Source organism: Oncorhynchus nerka, unplaced genomic scaffold (assembly GCF_034236695.1).
Source record: "Oncorhynchus nerka isolate Pitt River unplaced genomic scaffold, Oner_Uvic_2.0 unplaced_scaffold_1362, whole genome shotgun sequence".
Lineage (NCBI taxonomy): Eukaryota > Metazoa > Chordata > Actinopteri > Salmoniformes > Salmonidae > Oncorhynchus > Oncorhynchus nerka.
Window position 1 is genome coordinate 24,862 of NW_027039993.1, and position 19,463 is coordinate 44,324.

At 45.7% G+C, this 19,463-nt stretch overlaps 1 protein-coding gene across 1 annotated transcript in view; it reads left to right on the plus strand.

The window, feature by feature from the left end:
* Window positions 1–1,095: 1,095 nt before the first annotated feature.
* The window catches only part of wdpcp (WD repeat containing planar cell polarity effector), a gene marked incomplete at its 5' end in the record, with an annotated part of 84,524 nt that continues 66,156 nt past the window's right edge, over window positions 1,096–19,463 (plus strand). The window contains 4 exons of the mRNA XM_065015664.1: window positions 1,096–1,525; window positions 2,108–2,290; window positions 15,427–15,615; window positions 16,002–16,125. Coding sequence (XP_064871736.1) covers window positions 1,096–1,525; window positions 2,108–2,290; window positions 15,427–15,615; window positions 16,002–16,125 — 926 coding nt within the window. The remainder of the gene's footprint in view (window positions 1,526–2,107; window positions 2,291–15,426; window positions 15,616–16,001; window positions 16,126–19,463) is intronic.

Sequence of the window (19,463 nt, forward strand, 5' to 3'; positions counted from 1 at the left end):
ACAAAGTCATGCACGGAGGGAGACTAGCTAAATGAATTACAGTCAGACTGTCACTGTAGCTACACGACATCTATTGTTTGTGTTGCAGTGTTCTGTGTCAGTAGGTGACCGACTTCCTGTCGTTTGTGGGGTTCAATTCAATACAGCTTTATTTGTCCCCTTTACGCACCAGGCAGTGGTATTGTTTGTTGTTTAGTGCATATGTGAAGTAGACTGGTAGGAAATGTGCCAGGAAAACATTTATGACCTTGAGTTGAAGGGAGCACTTATCATTGGCTTGTTTGATTGACACTCCACCATCTCTAGAGGCTTATGCTGTTATTGTTCTCTCTCTCTCTCTCCTCTCTGAGTCTCTCTCTGAGTCTCTCTCTCTCTGTCTCTCTCTCTCTCTCTGAGTCTCTCTCTCTCTCTGAGTCTCTCTCTCTCTCTCTCTCTCTCTCTCTCTGAGTCTCTCTCTCTCTCTCTCTCTCTGAGTCTCTCTCTCTCCCTGAGTCTCTCTCTCTCTGTCTCTCTCTCTCTCTCTCTCTCTGAGTCTCTCTCTCTCTCTGAGTCTCTCTCTCTGAGTCTCTCTCTCTCTCTCTCTCTGAGTCTCTCTCTCTCTGAGTCTCTCTCTCTCTGAGTCTCTCTCTGAGTCTCTCTCTGAGTCTCTCTCTGAGTCTCTCTCTGAGTCTCTCTCTGAGTCTCTCTCTGAGTCTCTCTCTGAGTCTCTCTCTCTCTCTCTGAGTCTCTCTCTGAGTCTCTCTCTCTCTGAGTCTCTCTCTGAGTCTCTCTCTCTGAGTCTCTCTGAGTCTCTCTGAGTCTCTCTCTGAGTCTCTCTGAGTCTCTCTCTGAGTCTCTCTATGAGTCTCTCTCTCTGAGTCTCTCTCTCTCTGAGTCTCTCTCTCTCTCTGAGTCTCTCTCTCTCTGAGTCTCTCTCTCTCTCTGAGTCTCTCTCTCTCTCTAAGTCTCTCTCTCTCTGAGTCTCTCTCTCTCCTCCTCTGTCTATCCCATCTCTCTCTCTCTCTCCTCTGTCTATCCCGTCTCTCTCTCTCTCTCTCCTCCTCTGTCTATCCTGTCTCTCTCTCTCCTCCTCTGTCTAACCTGTCTCTCTCTCCCCTCCAGGTGCTCAGCTCCATGTGTACTGAGGGTGACCTGTTGGATCTCTGCTTCAGTCTCCTGCAGCCGTACCAGCTTCTGTCCGTGGAGCTGCCTGAAGGACCCCAAGGATCCCACACCACCGGGACGTCCTGGGCAGATGCCTGTGTGTACGAGTGCGCCCGCGGCCGCCTCCAACGTCTCTCGGCGACCCGTATCCCCGTCTCCTCGCGCCCCGTCTCCTGCTGCCGCCACCCCTCCTCAACCACCCTGCTACTGGGCCTCAGCGACTCCTCTCTGGTCCTCTACGATGAGAGGAGAGGGGTGTCGCTGCTCGCCCCCTGCCCCATCCCGCCCGTCCTGGTGGCCTGGCACCCTGCAGGGGGGGTGGTGGTGGTGGGGGGGGGCCAGGGGGAACTGATGGCTCTGGATCTTGGCTTGGCTCCTCTAGGTATAAACAACTTTTACTTTTGAACGGCCAGCACTCACTTTTCACCCATTTTTAAATATATTTTTTGAGCATTTTGTATGTTTTATTGAACAGAGGAGAGACAGTGAGGAAAGATGGGTAGAGAGTGTGTCACAAGGTCATTGGGCCGGATTCCAACCAATGCCGACAGTGCTAGACATCTGTGCTGCAGACGAATGGACTGACTGCTTGACCACAACGTTCACTTGAATAGAAGCTTTGTTTTAACATGTCTTAGTGGACCACATAGTGAGGTCCGTCTCAGCGTGCAGCTTCCTCAGAGTGTGGTGTGTACGACACACACCTGAATGGCCTTTCTGTAATAGTCAGACAGACCCATTATACCTGCAGCTCCATTATCTTACAATATACCTTTTATTATACATCATAAAATACTCTCTTTTCTAATACCACTTTGTTTTCTGTCATTTTGTGTTGTTTAGACATGTTGTGTACTTTGTTTTCTGTCATTTTGTGTTGTTTAGACATGTTGTGTATGAAATAACAATGTAAATAAATGTTAATTTGATGGATGAATAATTTGTAATGATTTTGCTCCTCTAGGGTTGACCCTAGTGGGAGAGGACCCATCCCCAGCCACCACCACTCTGAGGCTTGCCCAGCATCTGCGCTGTCCTGGGGGGCTGGAGGGGCTGTGGTGGGCTGGGGGGACGGGGCTGGAGGGAGCTGATACACTGATGCTGGCCTTCCATGGAGGACCACTGGCCGCACTGAGGTTCAGACTGGGTAGGTGGAGTGGACAGTACCATGTGTCTCTCTCTCTCTCTGTCTGTCTCTCACTCTCTGTCTCTCTCGCTCGCTGTCTGTCTCTCTCTCTCTCTCTCTGTCTGTCTGTCTCTCTCTCTCTGTCTCTCGCTCTCTGTCTCTCTCGCTCGCTGTCTGTCTCTCTCTCTGTCTCTCTGTGTCTCTGTCTCTCTTGCTGTCTGTCTGTCTCTCTCGCTGTCTGTCTCTCTCTCTCTCTCTCTCGCTGTCTGTCTCTCTCTCTCTCTCTCTCTCTCTCTCTCTCTCTCTCTCGCTGTCTGTCTCTCTCTCGCTGTCTGTCTCTCCCTCTCGCTGTCTGTCTCTCTCTCTCGCTGTCTGTCTGTCTCAATCGCTGTCTGTCTCTCTCTCTCGCTGTCTGCCTGTCTCTCTGTCTGTCTGTCTGTCTGTCTCTCTCTCTCTCGCTGTCTGCCTGTCTGCCTCTCTCGCTGTCTGTCTGCTCTCAAGGTCCTGAGGAGCAGCTGATTAATAGAATGTAACAGTGTGGGGCTGAAACAAAACCCTGCACTCCCTGTAAACCTCCCTCCCCAGAAGGAGGGTTGGTTGGCCACCCTGCCCTAACATCCATACTGTTTAGTTGTATTAATCCTCTTTGCTGTTAATTTAGCATTTAGACAGTACAGCGGGAAAACAGAGAGGGAGACTGAATGTAAGAGACAGAAGAGGTCTAGACGGGACTCAAACCCCCGTCGCCAGGCGGTAGGGTAGCCTATCATTTGTTAAGGGTTTGTGTAGTGCTGGAACAAAACCCTGCATACCTACTATCACTTTAGGAGAGGAGCACATCACTCACATCAACCCCTGCCCTGATACATCCATACTGTCTCTCTCTCCCACACACACACACACACACACACACACACACACACACACACACACACACACACACACACACACACACACACACACAGTGTTGGCTACATCAACTCCTGCATCCAGACTGTTAGCGTTGAGGAAAGTTAATTTGTGGGTCGGTCGGTTGGCGAGGGCAAGCAGAAGGAGTCATAGCTCGTAGAGGTTATTCAATAATCGCCCCTGGGCCATGGGCCCCCCACAGGTGCATTCTGGGATGCATTTTTCCGATAAATCGTTTACAGTGGCTGTGTCCCCTGGGGCCCTCAGATTAAGTTTGCCAATCAAAACGTTCCTGCCGAGGAGGAGAGGAGCACGTCTCTTAATTGTTGTGACTTTGGAGGAAGATGCGATGTGACACTGTCATAAGAAAACCATGTGTGTGTGTAGGGGGGTTGTATGTGGGGGGAAATATGTGTGTGTGTGTGTGTGTGTGTGTGTGTGTGTGTGTGTGTGTGTGTGTGTGGGGGGTGTGTGTGTGTGTGTGTGTGTGTGTGTAGGGGGTTGTATGTGGGGGAAATGTGTGTGTGTGTGTGTGTGTGTAGGGGGGGGGGGATGTGTGAGTGAATGAGTGAGTGAGTGGGTGTGTGTGTAGGGGGTTGTATGTGGGGGGGAAATATGTGTGTGTGTGTGTGTGTGTGTGTGTGTGTGGGGGGTTGTATGTGGGGAAATGTGTGTGTGAGTGAGTGTGTGGTGGTGAGTGAGTGAGTGAGTGAGTGAGTGAGTGTGAGTGGGGGTGTGTGAGTGAATGAGTGGGTGTGTGTGTGTGTGTGTGTGTAGGGGGGTTGTGTGTGGGGGAAATGTGTATGTGAATGAGTGTGTGTGTAGGGGGGTTGTATGTGGGGTGTGAGTGTGTGTGTGTGTATGTGGGGAAAATGTGTGTGTGTGTGTAGGGGGTTGTATGTGGGGGAAATGTGTGAGTGAGTGAGTGAGTGAGTGAGTGAGTGAGTGAGTGAGTGAGTGAGTGGGTGTGTGTGTGTGTGTGTAGGGGGTTGTATGTGGGGGGAAATGTGTGTGTGTGTATGTGTGTGTGTGTGTAGGGGGGTTGTATGTGGGGAAAATGTGTGTGTGGGTGAGTGTATGTGAGTGAGTGAGTGAGTGGGGAGTGAAATGTGTGTGTCTGTGTGTGTAGGGGGTTGAAATGTGGGTGTGTGTGTGTGTGTGTGTGTGTGTGTGTGTGTGTGTGTGTGTGTGTGTGTGTGTGTGTGTGTGTGTGTGTGTGTGTGTGTGTGTGTGTGTGCTTGCATGCAGGTTCTGACAATAGCCTCCTCTCCTCTGATCGTCTGCCAAGGTTTTGATGAAGAAAGTAACCGTGCGTCTTTCTGCGATGATAATTCTCGCCAACGTGTGTGTTTCTGTGTGTGTGTTTCTGTGTGTGTGTGTGTGTGTGTTTGTGTGTGTGTGTGTGTTTCTGTGTGTGTGTTTCTGTGTGTGTGTGTGTGTGTGTGTGTGTGTGTTTCTGTGTGTGTGTGTGTGTGTGTGTGTTTCTGTGTGTGTGTGTGTGTGTTTCTGTGTGTGTGTTCCTGTGTGTGTGTTTCTGTGTGTGTGTGTGTGTGTGTGTTTCTGTGTGTGTGTGTGTTTCTGTGTTCAGTCACACTTGTTCTTCTCTTTCTGTCTGTTTGTCTTCCTGCTTGTTTAGCTCTCCTCATTTTCTGTAGTCACTCAATTCATTAGGTCTGTTACATGGGAGAGAGAGGAAGGAGGGAGGTGTAGGGGGGGAAGGGGGAAGGAGAGAGGGAGAGAGGGAGGGTGGGGTAAGGTAGAGGGAGGGTGGGGAGGGATAGGGAGGGTGGGGAGAGGGGGGATAGGGGGGGATAAGGGGGGAGGGAGGGAGGGGGCGAGACAGCGAGGAAGGGAGAGGGGGTAGGGAGGAGGGGGGAGGGAGGGAGGGAGTTCGAAGCGGTGAGAAAGAAAGACTAGAAAGACTTGGCCTGCATCCAGGTTTTTTCATTTTCTTCTCTTCCAGAGGAGGAGGCCCTCCCTCTTGCTTCCCTCTGCCTGCCAGAGTTATCTCATCTGGGCACACGTTCGCCGGGGCGAGGGCTGCTCGGGGAGAGGCTACGGAAGGGCAGCTTGGTGCGTGCCGTGCGCCACACGTCCTCTGAAAGAGTCTAGTTTGTTGTTGTTTTTTGCACAGAGAAATAAAGAGAAGACTAAGAGAGCGAGAAACGCTACTAAACGTGTTTTACAGTGTTGACACAAACTCAACATCCGAAGCGCATCGTTGAAGATCTTGTTTTTGTGTAGTTTTCTACTTGAGCTTCTTTACCTCAAGGTTTGGTGCTGCGTTTAGTGTCTCGTTGCTGCTGGTTAAAAGGTTCCTTTCCTTTGTAGTGAATAGAGACACATAGCATAATGTCAGAGTATTTACAGGAGCAATGGACTCATCCCTTACGGAAAAAAGATTGCAGTATAACTGCAGTATTACTGCTTCCAAAATACCACAGTCGACGGCAGTTACTGCACTTGTACAACTGCTGTCTTTTTTTATAAGGGATATATACAAGACAAGATAATAATAGTCACACAGACAAACTACAGAGGCCTTATACAGCCTCTGGTTTTGTAATTCCACAACACTCATTTAAATAAATCATTGGATTTGGATTATAGGTGCCCGACCTGTTTGTTTCACTAACAGACTAGTGGTTAGGCTGCCTCTTTCTCCCCCCACAACGCAGCCAAAACCACGCCCCGTTATTCAGAGGGCCGTTCTACAACGCTTTGAGCACTCTCCAAGTCTCCCAGTCTCCCAAGTCCCCAAGTCTCCAAGTGTCCCAAGTCTCCAAGTGTCCCAAGTCTCCCAAGTCTCCCAGTCTCCCAAGTCTCCCAAGTCTCCAAGTCTCCCAAGTCTCCCAAGTCTCCCAGTCTCCCAAGTCTCCCAAGTCTCCCAGTCTCCCAAGTAATCCCAAGTCTCCCAAATCTCCCAAGTAATCCCAAATCTCCCAGGTCTCCCAAGTAATCCCAAGTCTACCAAGTCTCCCAAGTAATCCCAAGTCTCCCAAATCTCCCAAGTAATCCCAAATCTCCCAGGTCTCCCAAGTAATCCCAAGTCTCCCAGTCCAGAAGTGAATATCACATAGCGTGAAATTTCAGTCACTGATTAATAACATTTGCCTTTGTATTTCAAGATTGAAAAAATAGAATAACATAATGTGGTGGAGCGAACTAGCCATTAACATCCCTTAACGCTCAAAGACAGATTCAATGGCTGTAGCATAGCGTCTTCCACTGAATGATTAGCTAATAATTATTTGAGAAATTATGAATAATAAGCATATGCTTTTACCTGATAATAGACTACTAATGATAATAAAACAACTTCAAATACTGAGCTAGTAACGTTAAGTAGCCTAGGTTAACTTGGCTGCCCTTCAATTGAGGGAATTCAGCGGAGTTCTCTGAGACATTTTTACAACTCATTGAAACTCTGAAAATAAATACATGGGCAAATGTTACCAAACATGATAATAACAGGTCTGGATTACGGTAGGCAGCTAATTGTTAAATTCAACTTTCCATCCTTACCTTGGAAGGTCACAGTCTGATGTGCTGATCGCCTGTGAGTGAGACAACGCTAGCTAGCCAATGGGAGCGTAGTAGAACACTCCTCTGAATAACGGGGCGTGGTTTTGGCTTAACTGAGTTGGGGAAAAGACGCGGTTAGCTAGACTGATTGGTGTTTCACTAACAGGCTAGGGGTTAGGCTAGCTAGACTGATTGGTGTTTCACTAGCAGACTAGGGGTTAGGCTAGCTTGACTGATTGGTGTTTCACTGGCAGACTAGGGGTTAGGCTAGCTAGACAGATTGGTGTTTCACTAACAGACGAGGGGTTAGGCTAGCTAGACTGATTGGTGTTTCACTAACAGACTAGGGGTTAGGCTAGCTAGACAGTTTGGTGTTTCACTAGCAGTCTAGGGGTTAGGCTAGCTAGACTGATTTGTGTTTCATTAGCAGACTAGGGGTTAGGCTAGCTAGACTGATTTGTGTTTCATTAGCAGACTAGGGGTTAGGCTAGCTAGACTGATTGGTGTTTCACTAGCAGACTAGGGGTTAGGCTAGCTAGACTGTTTGGCATTTCGCAAGCAGGCTAGGGGTTAGGCTAGCTAGACTGTTTGGCATTTCGCAAGCAGGCTAGGGGTTAGGCTAGCTAGACTGTTTGGCATTTCGCAAGCAGGCTAGGGGTTAGGCTAGCTAGACTGTTTGGCATTTCGCAAGCAGGCTATGGGTTAGGCTAGCTAGACTGATTGGTGTTTCACTAGCAGACTAGGGGTTAGGCTAGCTAGACTGTTTGGCATTTCGCAAGCAGGCTAGGGGTTAGGCTAGCTAGACTGTTTGGTGTTTCACAAGCAGGCTAGGGGTTAGGCTAGCTAGACTGTTTGTCACTAACAGGCTAGGGGTTAGGCTAGCTAGACTGTTTGACTAACTGACTAGGTTAGGCTAGCTAGACTGTTTGACTAATAGACTAGGGGTTAGGCTAGCTAGACTGTTTGACTAACTGACTAGGTTAGGCTAGCTAGACTGTTTGACTAACTGACTAGGTTAGGCTAGCTAGACTGTTTGGCGTTTCAAGCAGGCTAGGGGTTAGGCTAGTTAGACTGTTTGTCACTAACAGGCTAGGGGTTAGGCTAGTTAGACTGTTTGTCACTAGCAGGCTAGGGGTTAGGCTAGTTAGACTGTTTGTCACTAACAGGCTAGGGGTTAGGCTAGCTAGTCTGTGTGTCACTAACAGGCTAGGGGTTAGGCTAGCTAGTCTGTGTGTCACTAACAGGCTAGGGGTTAGGCTAGCTAGTCTGTTTGTCACTAACAGGTTAGGCTAGCTAGTCTGTTTGTCACTAACAGGCTAGGGATTAGTCTAGCTAGACTGTTTGGTGTTAGGCTAGCTAGACTCTTGGGTGTTTGTATAACTAGCAGGCTAGTGTGTGCATGTGTGGTGAGACTTAGCAAGGTGCAGATGCTGACACAGAACTCAGACTCACCTCATATATATACACACACATGCTCACACACAGATCTCAGCTGATCTATTTGCCACATTAGCGGAGTCTTTAGGGGATTTGAGGGGTTTGCTAATTGTCAGTCTTTAGGGGATTTGAGAGGTTTGCTAATTGCCAGTTTGTAATTTTAATTGGGACTAACAATCCCTCCCCTCTTCCCCCGTTCATTAAATTGATTAGACAATAAGGTGGTCGTCACTTTGCCCCCTAATCGTCTGACTACGTGCGCCCCCACCCCACCTCACACACATACAGTACCAGTGAGAAGTTGGGACACTCCTACTCATTTCAGGGTTTTTCTTTCTTTTGGACTATTTTCTACATTGTAGAATAGTCGTGAAGAAATCAAAACTATGAAATAACACATATGGAATCATGTAGTAACCAAAAAAGTGTTAAACAAATCAAAATATATTTTGAAAATATATTTGAGATTCTTCAAAGTAGCCACCCTTTACCTTGATGACAGCTTTGCACACTCATTGCATTCTCTCAACTAGCTTCATGAGGTAGTCACCTGGAATCTATTTAAATTAACAGGTGTGCCTTGTTAATTTGTGGGATTTATTTCCTTAATGCTTTTGAGCCAATCAGCTGTGTTGTGACAAGGTACAGAAGACAGCCCTATTTGGTAAAACACCAACACCTTTTTGGCAAGAACAGCTCAAATAAGCAAAGAGAAACAACAGTCCATCATTACTTTAAGACATGAAGGTCAGTCAATTCGGAAAATGTCACAAAAACCAAAGAGCAAGGCCGAGAAACATAGTGGAAGAGAGAGAGAGAGAGAGCAAGGCCGAGAAACATAGTGGAAGAGAGAGAGAGAGAGAGCAAGGCCGAGAAACATAGTGGAGAGAGAGAGAAAGCAAGGCCGAGAAACATAGTGGAAGAGAGAGAGAGAAAGCAAGGCCGAGAAACATAGTGGAAGAGAGAGAGAGAAAGCAAGGCCGAGAAACATAGTGGAAGAGAGAGAGAGCAAGGCCGAGAAACATAGTGGAAGAGAGAGAGAGAGAGAGAGAGAGAGAGAGAGAGAGAGAGAGAGAGCAAGGCTGAGAAACATAGTGGGAGAGAGAGAGAAAACAAGGCCGAGAAACATAGTGGAAGAGAGAGAGAAAGCAAGGCCGAGAAACATAGTGGAAGAGAGAGAGAGAGAGAAAGCAAGGCTGAGAAACATAGTGGAAGAGAGAGAGAGAGAGCAAGGCCGAGAAACATAGTGGAAGAGAGAGAGAGAGAGCAAGGCCGAGAAACATAGTGGAAGAGAGAGAGAGAGAGAAAGCAAGGCTGAGAAACATAGTGGAAGAGAGAGAGAAAACAAGGCCGAGACACATAGTGGAGAGAGAGAGAAAGCAAGGCTGAGAAACATAGTGGAAGAGAGAGAGAAAACAAGGCAGAGAAACATAGTGGAGAGAGAGAGAAAGCAAGGCCGAGAAACATAGTGGAAGAGAGAGAGAGAAAGCAAGGCTGAGAAACATAGTGGAGAGAGAGAGAGAAAGCAAGGCTGAGACACATAGTGGAGAGAGAGAGAGAATGCAAGGCTGAGACACATAGTGGAGAGAGAGAGAGAGAGAGAGAAAGTAAGGCTGAGAAACATAGTGGCGAGTGAGAGAATGCAAGGCCGAGAAACATAGTGGAGAGAGAGAGAGAGAAAGCAAGGCTGAGAAAGATGAAGGAATAGAAAGAGATAGACGGAGTGATGTGATTGATAATATCTGATGACTGCAAGTGATTGATAACACCTCATGACTGCAGATGATTGATAATGCCTGATGACTGCAGATGATTGACAATGTCTGACTGCAGGTGATTAAAAATCAAAAGAAATCAGCCAAGAGCTCAGATTTTTTTTGTAGATCTCCACCATTCTGGTTCATCCTTGGGAAAAATTTCCAAACGCCTGAAGGTACCACGTTCATCTGTACAAACAATAGTACGCAAGTATAAACACCATGGGACCACGCAGCCGTCATAACGCTCAGGAAGGAGAAGCGTTCTGTCTCCTAGAGATTAACGTACTTTGGTGCGAAAAGTGCAAATCAACCTTGTGAAGATGCTGGAAGAAATGGGTACAAAAGTATCTATATACACAGTAAAATGAGTCCTATATCAACATAACCTGAAAGGCCAATCAACAAGGAAGAAGCCACTGCTCCTAAACCGCCATAAAAAAGCCAGACTACGGTTTGCAACTGCACATGGGGACGAAGATCGGACTTTTTGGAGAAATGTCCTCTGGTCTGATGAAACAAAAATAGAACTGTTTGGCCATAATGACCATCGTTATGTTTGTTTGAAAAAGGAGGAGACTTGCAAGCCGAAGAACACCATCCCAACCGTGAAGCACGGGGGTGGCAGCATCATATTGTGGGGTAGCTTTGCTGCAGGAGGGACTGGTGCACTTCACAAAATAGATGGCATCATGAGGCAGGACAATTATGTGGATATATTGAAGCAACATCTCAAGACATCAGTCAGGAAGTTAAAGCTTGGTCGCAAATGGGTCTTCCAAATGGACAATGACGCCAAGCATACTTCCAAAGTTGTGGCAAAATGGCTTAAGGACAACAGAGTCAAGGTATTGGAGGACCATCACAAAGCCCTGACCTCATTCCTATAGAAAATGTGTGGGCAGAACTGAAAAAGCGAGGCGGCCTACAAACCTGACTCCAGCTCTGTCAGGAGGAATGGGCCAAATCTCACCCAATTTATTGTGGGAAGCTTGTGGAAGGCTACCCGAAACGTTTTACCCAAGGTAAACAATTTAAAGGCAATGCTACCAAATTCTAATTGAGTGTATGTAAACTTCTGACCCACTGGGAATGTGATGAAAGAAATAAAAGCTGAAATAAATCATTCTCTCTACTATTAATCTGACATTTGACATTCCTAAAATAAAGTGGTGATCCTAACTGACCTAAAACAGGGAATTTTTACTCAGATTAAATGTCAGGATTTGTGAAAAACTGAGTTTAAATGTATTTGGCTAAAGTGTATGTAAACTTCCGACTTCAAATGTATACACAGAGCTCTCTCGACACACTCACACAAGTATCAGAAACCTCACACACACACACACACACACACACACACACACACACACACACACACACACACACACACACAGAGAGACAAAATACATATTTTAAACGTCTTGTGCCCGCTACTTAAATCTTACAAGATTAGGTTTAGAGCAGTGGTCACCGACCGGTCGATATTAAAGACATTTCTGTAGAAAAGCCAAGTGGTCACCAACCGGTCGATATTAAAGACATTTCTGTAGAAAAGCCAAGTGGTCACCAACCGGTCGATATTAAAGACATTTCTGTAGAAAAGCCAAGTGGTCACCAACCGGTCGATATTAAAGACATTTCTGTAGAAAAGCCAAGTGGTCACCAACCGGTCGATATTAAAGACATTTCTGTAGAAAATGTTTTCTTATTTTGAACCATTTAATGTTTCTGAAAAGACAAACTTCACCCGGTGGACCTGGAGATCTGTGGCTGAATCAGGACACGCCTACTGTGCTGGCCAATCAGATATCTCAAATCACCATGCCTACAGCTTCCACAACCACAGCAAAGTTTGATTGGCTACTAGCCTATATGTGATTTCATACAACTTTTAAAAACCTTGACCAGAGAGAGACTGTCAAAGAATACAGCAAGAAGCTGCTGTTTTTATGAGTGAATTCATGTTTGTTTTTATTCAGGACTGTCAACGCTGTTTTTATTCATGACTGTCAACACTGTTTTTATTCAGGACTGTCAACACTGTTTTTATTCAGGACTGTCAACACTGTTTTTATTCAGGACTGTCAACACTGTTTTTATTCAGGACTGTCAACACTGTTTTTATTCAGGACTGTCAACACTGTTTTTATTCAGGACTGTCAACACTGTTTTTATTCAGGACTGTCAACATTGTTTTTATTCAGGACTGTCAACATTGTTTTTATTCAGGACTGTCAACACTGTTTTTATGAGTGAGTTCATGTTTGTTATTATTCAGGACTGTCAACACTGTTTTTATTCAGGACTGTCAACACTATTTTTATTCAGGACTGTCAACACTGTTTTTATTCAGGACTGTCAAAACTATTTTTATTCAGGACTGTCAACATTGTTTTTATTCAGGACTGTCAACACTATTTTTATTCAGGACTGTCAACACTGTTTTTATTCAGGACTGTCAAAACTATTTTTATTCAGGACTGTCAACACTATTTTTATTCAGGACTGTCAACACTGTTATTATTCAGGACTGTCAACTGTAACGGCGTTCTTCGTTTGTAGAAAGAGAGTCGGACCGAAATGCAGCGTGGTGGTTACTCATGTTACTTTAATGAAGAAAAACGTGATACATGAAATAACTATACAATACAAAACAACAAACGGAACGTAAAACTTATTACAGCCTATCTGGTGAATACACAAAGACAGGAACAAACACCCACGAGTTACAAAGTGAAACTCAGGCTACCTAAATACGGTTCCCAATCCGAGACAACGAGAATCACCTGACTGATTGAGAACCGCCTCAGGCAGCCAATCCTAACTAGACACACCCCTAAACAACACAATCCCAATGCTAATAAAACCCCAATACGAACCCAACACATAACCCATGTCACACCCTGGCCAGACCAAAATATATAACGAAAACACAAAACATATTGACCAAGGCGTGACATCAACACTGTTTTTATTCAGGACTGTCAACACTGTTATTATTCAGGACTGTCAACACTGTTTATTATTCAGGACTGTCAACACTGTTATTATTCAGGACTGTCAACACTGTTTTTATTCAGGACTGTCAACACTGTTATTATTCAGGACTGTCAACACTGTTATTATTCAGGACTGTCAACACTGTTTTTATTCAGGACTGTCAACACTGTTATTATTCAGGACTGTCAACACTGTTATTATTCAGGACTGTCAACACTGTTATTATTCAGGACTGTCAACACTGTTTTTATTCAGGACTGTCAACACTGTTATTATTCAGGACTGTCAACACTGTTTTTATTCAGGACTGTCAACACTGTTATTATTCAGGACTGTCAACACTGTTTTTATTCAGGACTGTCAACACTGTTATTATTCAGGACTGTCAACACTGTTTTTATTCAGGACTGTCAACACTGTTTTTATTCAGGACTGTCAACACTGTTTTTATTCAGGACTGCATCAACACTGTTTTTATTCAGGACTGTCAACAGGACTGTTTTTATTCAGGACTGTCAACACTGTTTTTATTCAACTGTCAAACACTATTTTTTTATTCAGGACTGTCAACACTGTTTTTATTCAGGACTGTCAACACTGTTTTTATTCAGGACTGTCAACACTGTTTTTATTCAGGACTGTCAACACTGTTATTATTCAACACTACTACAAGAGCAGGTGGAAACTTGCTGTCTCCCTACTTCTGGTCAGTCTGCACCGGATGAAAAGGAAGGATGAGAGCAGGTGGAAGACAGTGCCTCTCTGGTCAGTCTCACCGGAGGAAAGGAAGGAGATTAGCAGGTGGAAGCTTGTCCTGTCTATTTCAGTCTCAGAGGAAAGGAAGGAGAGAAGGTATTTCCCTTTCTCTGTCAGTCTCACCGGAGGAAAGGAAGGAGAGAGCAGGTGGAAGATTTGTGCCTCTGGTCAGATGCGAGGAAAGGAAGGAGCCATCAGGTGGAAGACAGTGTCCCTTCTCTCTGGTCAGTCTCACCGGAGGAAAGGAAGGAGAGAGCAGGTGGAAGACAGTGTCCCTTCTCTCTGGTCAGTCTCACCGGAGGAAAGGAAGGAGAGAGCAGGTGGAAGACAGTGTCTCCTCTCTCTGGTCAGTCTCACCGGAGGAAAGGAAGGAGAGAGCAGGTGGAAGACGGTGTCTCCTCTCTCTGGTCAGTCTCACCGGAGGAAAGGAAGGAGAGAGCAGGTGGAAGACAGTGTCCCCTCTCTCTGGTCAGTCTCACCGGAGGAAAGGAAGGAGAGAGCAGGTGGAAGACGGTGTCTCCTCTCTCTGGTCAGTCTCACCGGAGGAAAGGAAGGAGAGAGCAGGTGGAAGACAGTGTCTCCTCTCTCTGGTCAGTCTCACCGGAGGAAAGGAAGGAGAGAGCAGGTGGAAGACAGTGTCTCCTCTCTCTGGTCAGTCTCACCGGAGGAAAGGAAGGAGAGAGCAGGTGGAAGACGGTGTCTCCTCTCTCTGGTCAGTCTCACCGGAGGAAAGGAAGGAGAGAGCAGGTGGAAGACAGTGTCTCCTCTCTCTGGTCAGTCTCACCGGAGGAAAGGAAGGAGAGAGCAGGTGGAAGACGGTGTCCCTCCTCTCTCTGGTCAGTCTCACCGGAGGAAAGGAAGGAAGGAGAGAGCAGGTGGAAGACGGTGTCTCCTCTCTCTGGTCAGTCTCACCGGAGGAAAGGAAGGAGAGAGCAGGTGGAAGACGGTGTCTCCTCTCTCTGGTCAGTCTCACCGGAGGAAAGGAAGGAGAGAGCAGGTGGAAGACGGTGTCTCCTCTCTCTGGTCAGTCTCACCGGAGGAAAGGAAGGAGAGAGCAGGTGGAAGACAGTGTCCCTTCTCTCTGGTCAGTCTCACCGGAGGAAAGGAAGGAGAGAGCAGGTGGAAGACAGTGTCTCCTCTCTCTGGTCAGTCTCACCGGAGGAAAGGAAGGAGAGAGCAGGGACCGTGAGAGGCTGACCCTCTGCTGCTCTCTCCCTCCGCTGAGACTGGGAACTCAGAACTCTCAAATCTCCGACTTCAGTGCTTTCAATACAACTGGGAACTCGAGAAAAAAAAAACTGTATTCAACTGGGGAAAGATTCCAACTCTGAGCTTGGACTTTCCGACCTGAAGATCACTGACATCATGATTTGACCTCATATTTTTCTGAGTTCCTGGTTGTCTTCAAAGCACCATGACCATCAGATGCATGTACCATCAGTCCAGTAAAATGCAAATATATAATTATTTCAATTTGTGGTCAGCTCTGCTTTGCAAGTGCTACACCAGTTTATAAATATCATATGACCTGGGAATAACAGTATTGGCAGGCCAGGCATATAGCCAATATGCTGTGATAACGTAGATCTCAGCTTGCTTTTGGACTGCGAAAGTGATCTTGACTTAGAAAAGGTTGGTGACCATTGGTTTAGAGCTGTCGTTAAAATGAAATGTTTTGGACAGAAAGTGTGTAGTGTAGCCTGTCCAGTAGTGACGACCAGTGTCCTTTACCTTCTCCCTAACCCATCTCTCCCTCTCTTCCCTCTTCAGGTGCTCTGTCAGGGGGTCAGCTGGGTCCAGGAGAGCTGCTGCAACAGAGGTTACGCTGTGGCCAGGTGGACCAGGCTCTAGGAATTCTGGGAGCCATGGAGTGGAGCACTATGGGAACGGAGTGTTACCGGGCACTGACTTCTGTCACAGACTACCTGCTGAGGCTAGAGCTGGACCAGACCAGAGAGGGTGAGACCGGGGCAATGCATTCACCAATCTGTCACTTAGGCTGCGTTTACACAGTCAACCCAGTTCTGGTCATCTGCCTAATTATTGGCAAAAGAGATGATCTGATTGGTCAAAAGACCAATTTGTGAAAAATGATCAGAATTGGGCTGCCTGTGTAAATGTAGCTTTAGTCAATCAAGTAATCAGTCCAGCAAACTGTAAATCAATGAATCAATCAATCAGTTGACTAATGAATCAGTCAATCAACCAAATATAGTAAACCATCAAATTAAATCAATGCATTAATCAATCTATTAATCAACCAACCAGTCGGTCAGTCAGTCAATCAATTAATCAACCAGTCAATCAGTAAACCAATCAAATTAATCTTTATTTCCTGTCTGCAGTCCAGTTGGAGGCAGCTCTGGGTGTGTTCTACGCTCCGCCCCGCCCCCTCTCTGACTCGGTGGTTCTAGAATACAGAGGGCCAATCAGCAAGTACGCCCGACGCTTCTTCCACCACCTACTCAGGTAACCCAACCCCCTACAGTATAACCCACCCACTCGGGTAACCACACCTCCTATACACTTAACCACACCCACCAAGGTCTGCCAAACGGAGAAAAAAAACTTTCACCTTTCATTTAAATACAATCATAATTTTTCTGTCATCTTAGATTGACATTTGAGTCATTTAGCAGACGCTCTTATCCAGAGAGACTAACAGTTAATTGGGTTTAAGATACTGTAGCTAGGTGAGACAACCACATGTCAGTCACAGTGTATTCTGAAAGTATTCAGACCCCTGGGCTTTTTACACATTCTGTTACGGCCTTATTCTAAAATGGATTACATTGGTCCATTTTTCTCATCAATCTTAACAAAATACCCCATAATGACAAAGCAAAAACAGGTTTTTATGTCATCAAATGTATTAAAAATAACAAACTGAAATATACCATTTACATAAGTATGATGGAGGCCACTGTGTTCTTGGTGACCTTCAATGCTGCAGAAATGTTTTGGTACCCAGATCTGTGCCTCAACATGATCCTGTCTCGAAGCTCGACAGACAATTCCTTCAACCTCGTGGCTTGGTTTTTGCTCTGACATGCACTGTCAACTGTGGGACCTTATATAGACAGGTGTGTACCTTTCCAAATCATGTCCAATCGATTTCATTTACCACAGGTGGACTCCAATACCTAGGATAGGATAAAGTAATCCTTCTCACCCCCTTAAAAGACTTAGATGCACTATTGTAAAGTGGCTGCTCCACTGGATGTCATAAGGTGAATGCACCAATTTGTAAGTCGCTCTGGATAAGAGCGTCTGCTAAATGACTTAAATGTAAATGTAAGTTGTAGAAACATCTCAAGGATGATCAATGGAAACAAGATGCACCTGAGCTCAATTTCGAATCTCATAGCAAAGGGTCTGAATACCTATGTAAATACGATATTTCTGTTGATTTATTTTTATAAATGTGCAGAAAAATCTAAAAACCTGTTTTCGCTTCGTCATTATGTGGTGTGGTGTGTAGATTGATGAGGAAATAGTTTTATGTAATTCATTTTAGAATGAGGCTGTAACATAACAAAATGTGGAACAAGTCAAGGGGTCTGAATACTTTCCGAAGGCACAGGAAGCACATTTTCCCTCAATCAAGTAATTATTAGTGCTAGTAGGAAAAAACAAGTGAGTTAAAAAATAATAATTCTACATTAGTTAATAAAGTAAGTAGCTAACAGCACTGAGTCGATCAATTCAGAATAATGATGATGATGATGATGAATGATGATGATAACGATGTGATATCTTGCTCTCAAACACACACACATACACACGCACATACACACACATACATATATATACACACATACACACGCACATACAAACACATACATATATATACACACATACACACGCACATACAAACACATACATATATATATACACACACACACACAAACACACAGAAAATTGAAAAGAGGGTCTCTCCATTTATAGAGATGAGAGTTGGGAGGCTGAGTATCTACTCAGTACAATACTCCCTAACTTCTCCAGGCCAGAGCCAACATGAAACAAACAAACTCAACCAAAGAGAAGCGTTTTCATTTGATGTTGAAGAAGGGATGAATGCAGGTGGGTGATAAGGGAGAGGGAAAAAGAGGGAGGAGAGGGGAGAGAGGGAGGGGAGAGGGGAGAGGTGGGGTGCCAGAAAAGTCTCTGCTTGCCAAAGAGAGAAAATGGAAGAAGGAAGATGTGGAGTGAACGAGCCTAGCAAGAACACTGGACCACTGTAGTGATGGAAGGTTTTACAGCAAGAACACTGTGGACCACTGTAGTGATGGAAGGTTTTACAGCAAGAACACTGTGGACCACTGTAGTGATGGCAGGTTTTACAGCAAGAACACTGGACCACTGTAGTGATGGCAGGTTTTACAGCAAGAACACTGGACCACTGTGGTGATGGAAGGTTTTACAGCAAGAACACTGGACCACTGTAGTGATGGCAGGTTTTACAGCAAGAACACTGTGGACCACTGTAGTGATGGAAGGTTTTATAGCAAGAACACTGGACCACTGTAGTGATGGCAGGTTTTACAGCAAGAACACTGGACCACTGTAGTGATGGCAGGTTTTATAGCAAGAACACTGGACCACTGTGGTGATGGAAGGTTTTACAGCAAGAACACTGGACCACTGTAGTGATGGCAGGTTTTACAGCAAGAACACTGGACCACTGTAGTGATGGCAGGTTTTATAGCAAGAACACAGAACACAGGCTGTGGACCACTGTAGTGATGGCAGGTTTTACAGCAAGAACACTGGACCACTGTAGTGATGGCAGGTTTTACAGCAAGAACACTGGACCACTGTAGTGATGGCAGGTTTTACAGCAAGAACACTGTGGACCACTGTAGTGATGGCAGGTTTTACAGCAAGAACACTGGACCACTGTAGTGATGGAAGGTTTTACAGCAAGAACACTGGACCACTGTAGTGATGGCAGGTTTTACAGCAAGAACACTGTGGACCACTGTAGTGATGGCAGGTTTTACAGCAAGAACACTGGACCACTGTAGTGATGGCAGGTTTTACAGCAAGAACACTGGACCACTGTAGTGATGGAAGGTTTTACAGCAAGAACACTGGACCACTGTAGTGATGGCAGGTTTTACAGCAAGAACACTGTGGACCACTGTAGTGATGGAAGGTTTTATAGCAAGAACACTGGACCACTGTAGTGATGGCAGGTTTTACAGCAAGAACACTGGACCACTGTAGTGATGGCAGGTTTTAGCAAGAACAAGAACACAAGAACACTGGACCACTGTAGTGATGGCAGGTTTTACAGCAAGAACACTGGACCACTGTAGTGATGGCAGGTTTTACAGCAAGAACACTGGACCACTGTAGTGATGGCAGGTTTTATAGCAAGAACACTGGACCACTGTAGTGATGGCAGGTTTTACAGCAAGAACACTGGACCACTGTAGTGATGGCAGGTTTTACAGCAAGAACACTGTGGACCACTGTAGTGATGGCAGGTTTTACAGCAAGAACACTGGACCACTGTAGTGATGGCAGGTTTTACAGCAAGAACACTGGACCACTGTAGTGATGGCAGGTTTTACAGCAAGAACACTGTGGACCACTGTAGTGATGGAAGGTTTTATAGCAAGAACACTGGACCACTGTAGTGATGGCAGGTTTTATAGCAAGAACACTGGACCACTGTAGTGATGGCAGGTTTTACAGCAAGAACACTGGACCACTGTAGTGATGGCAGGTTTTACAGCAAGAACACTGGACCACTGTAGTGATGGCAGGTTTTACAGCAAGAACACTGGACCACTGTAGTG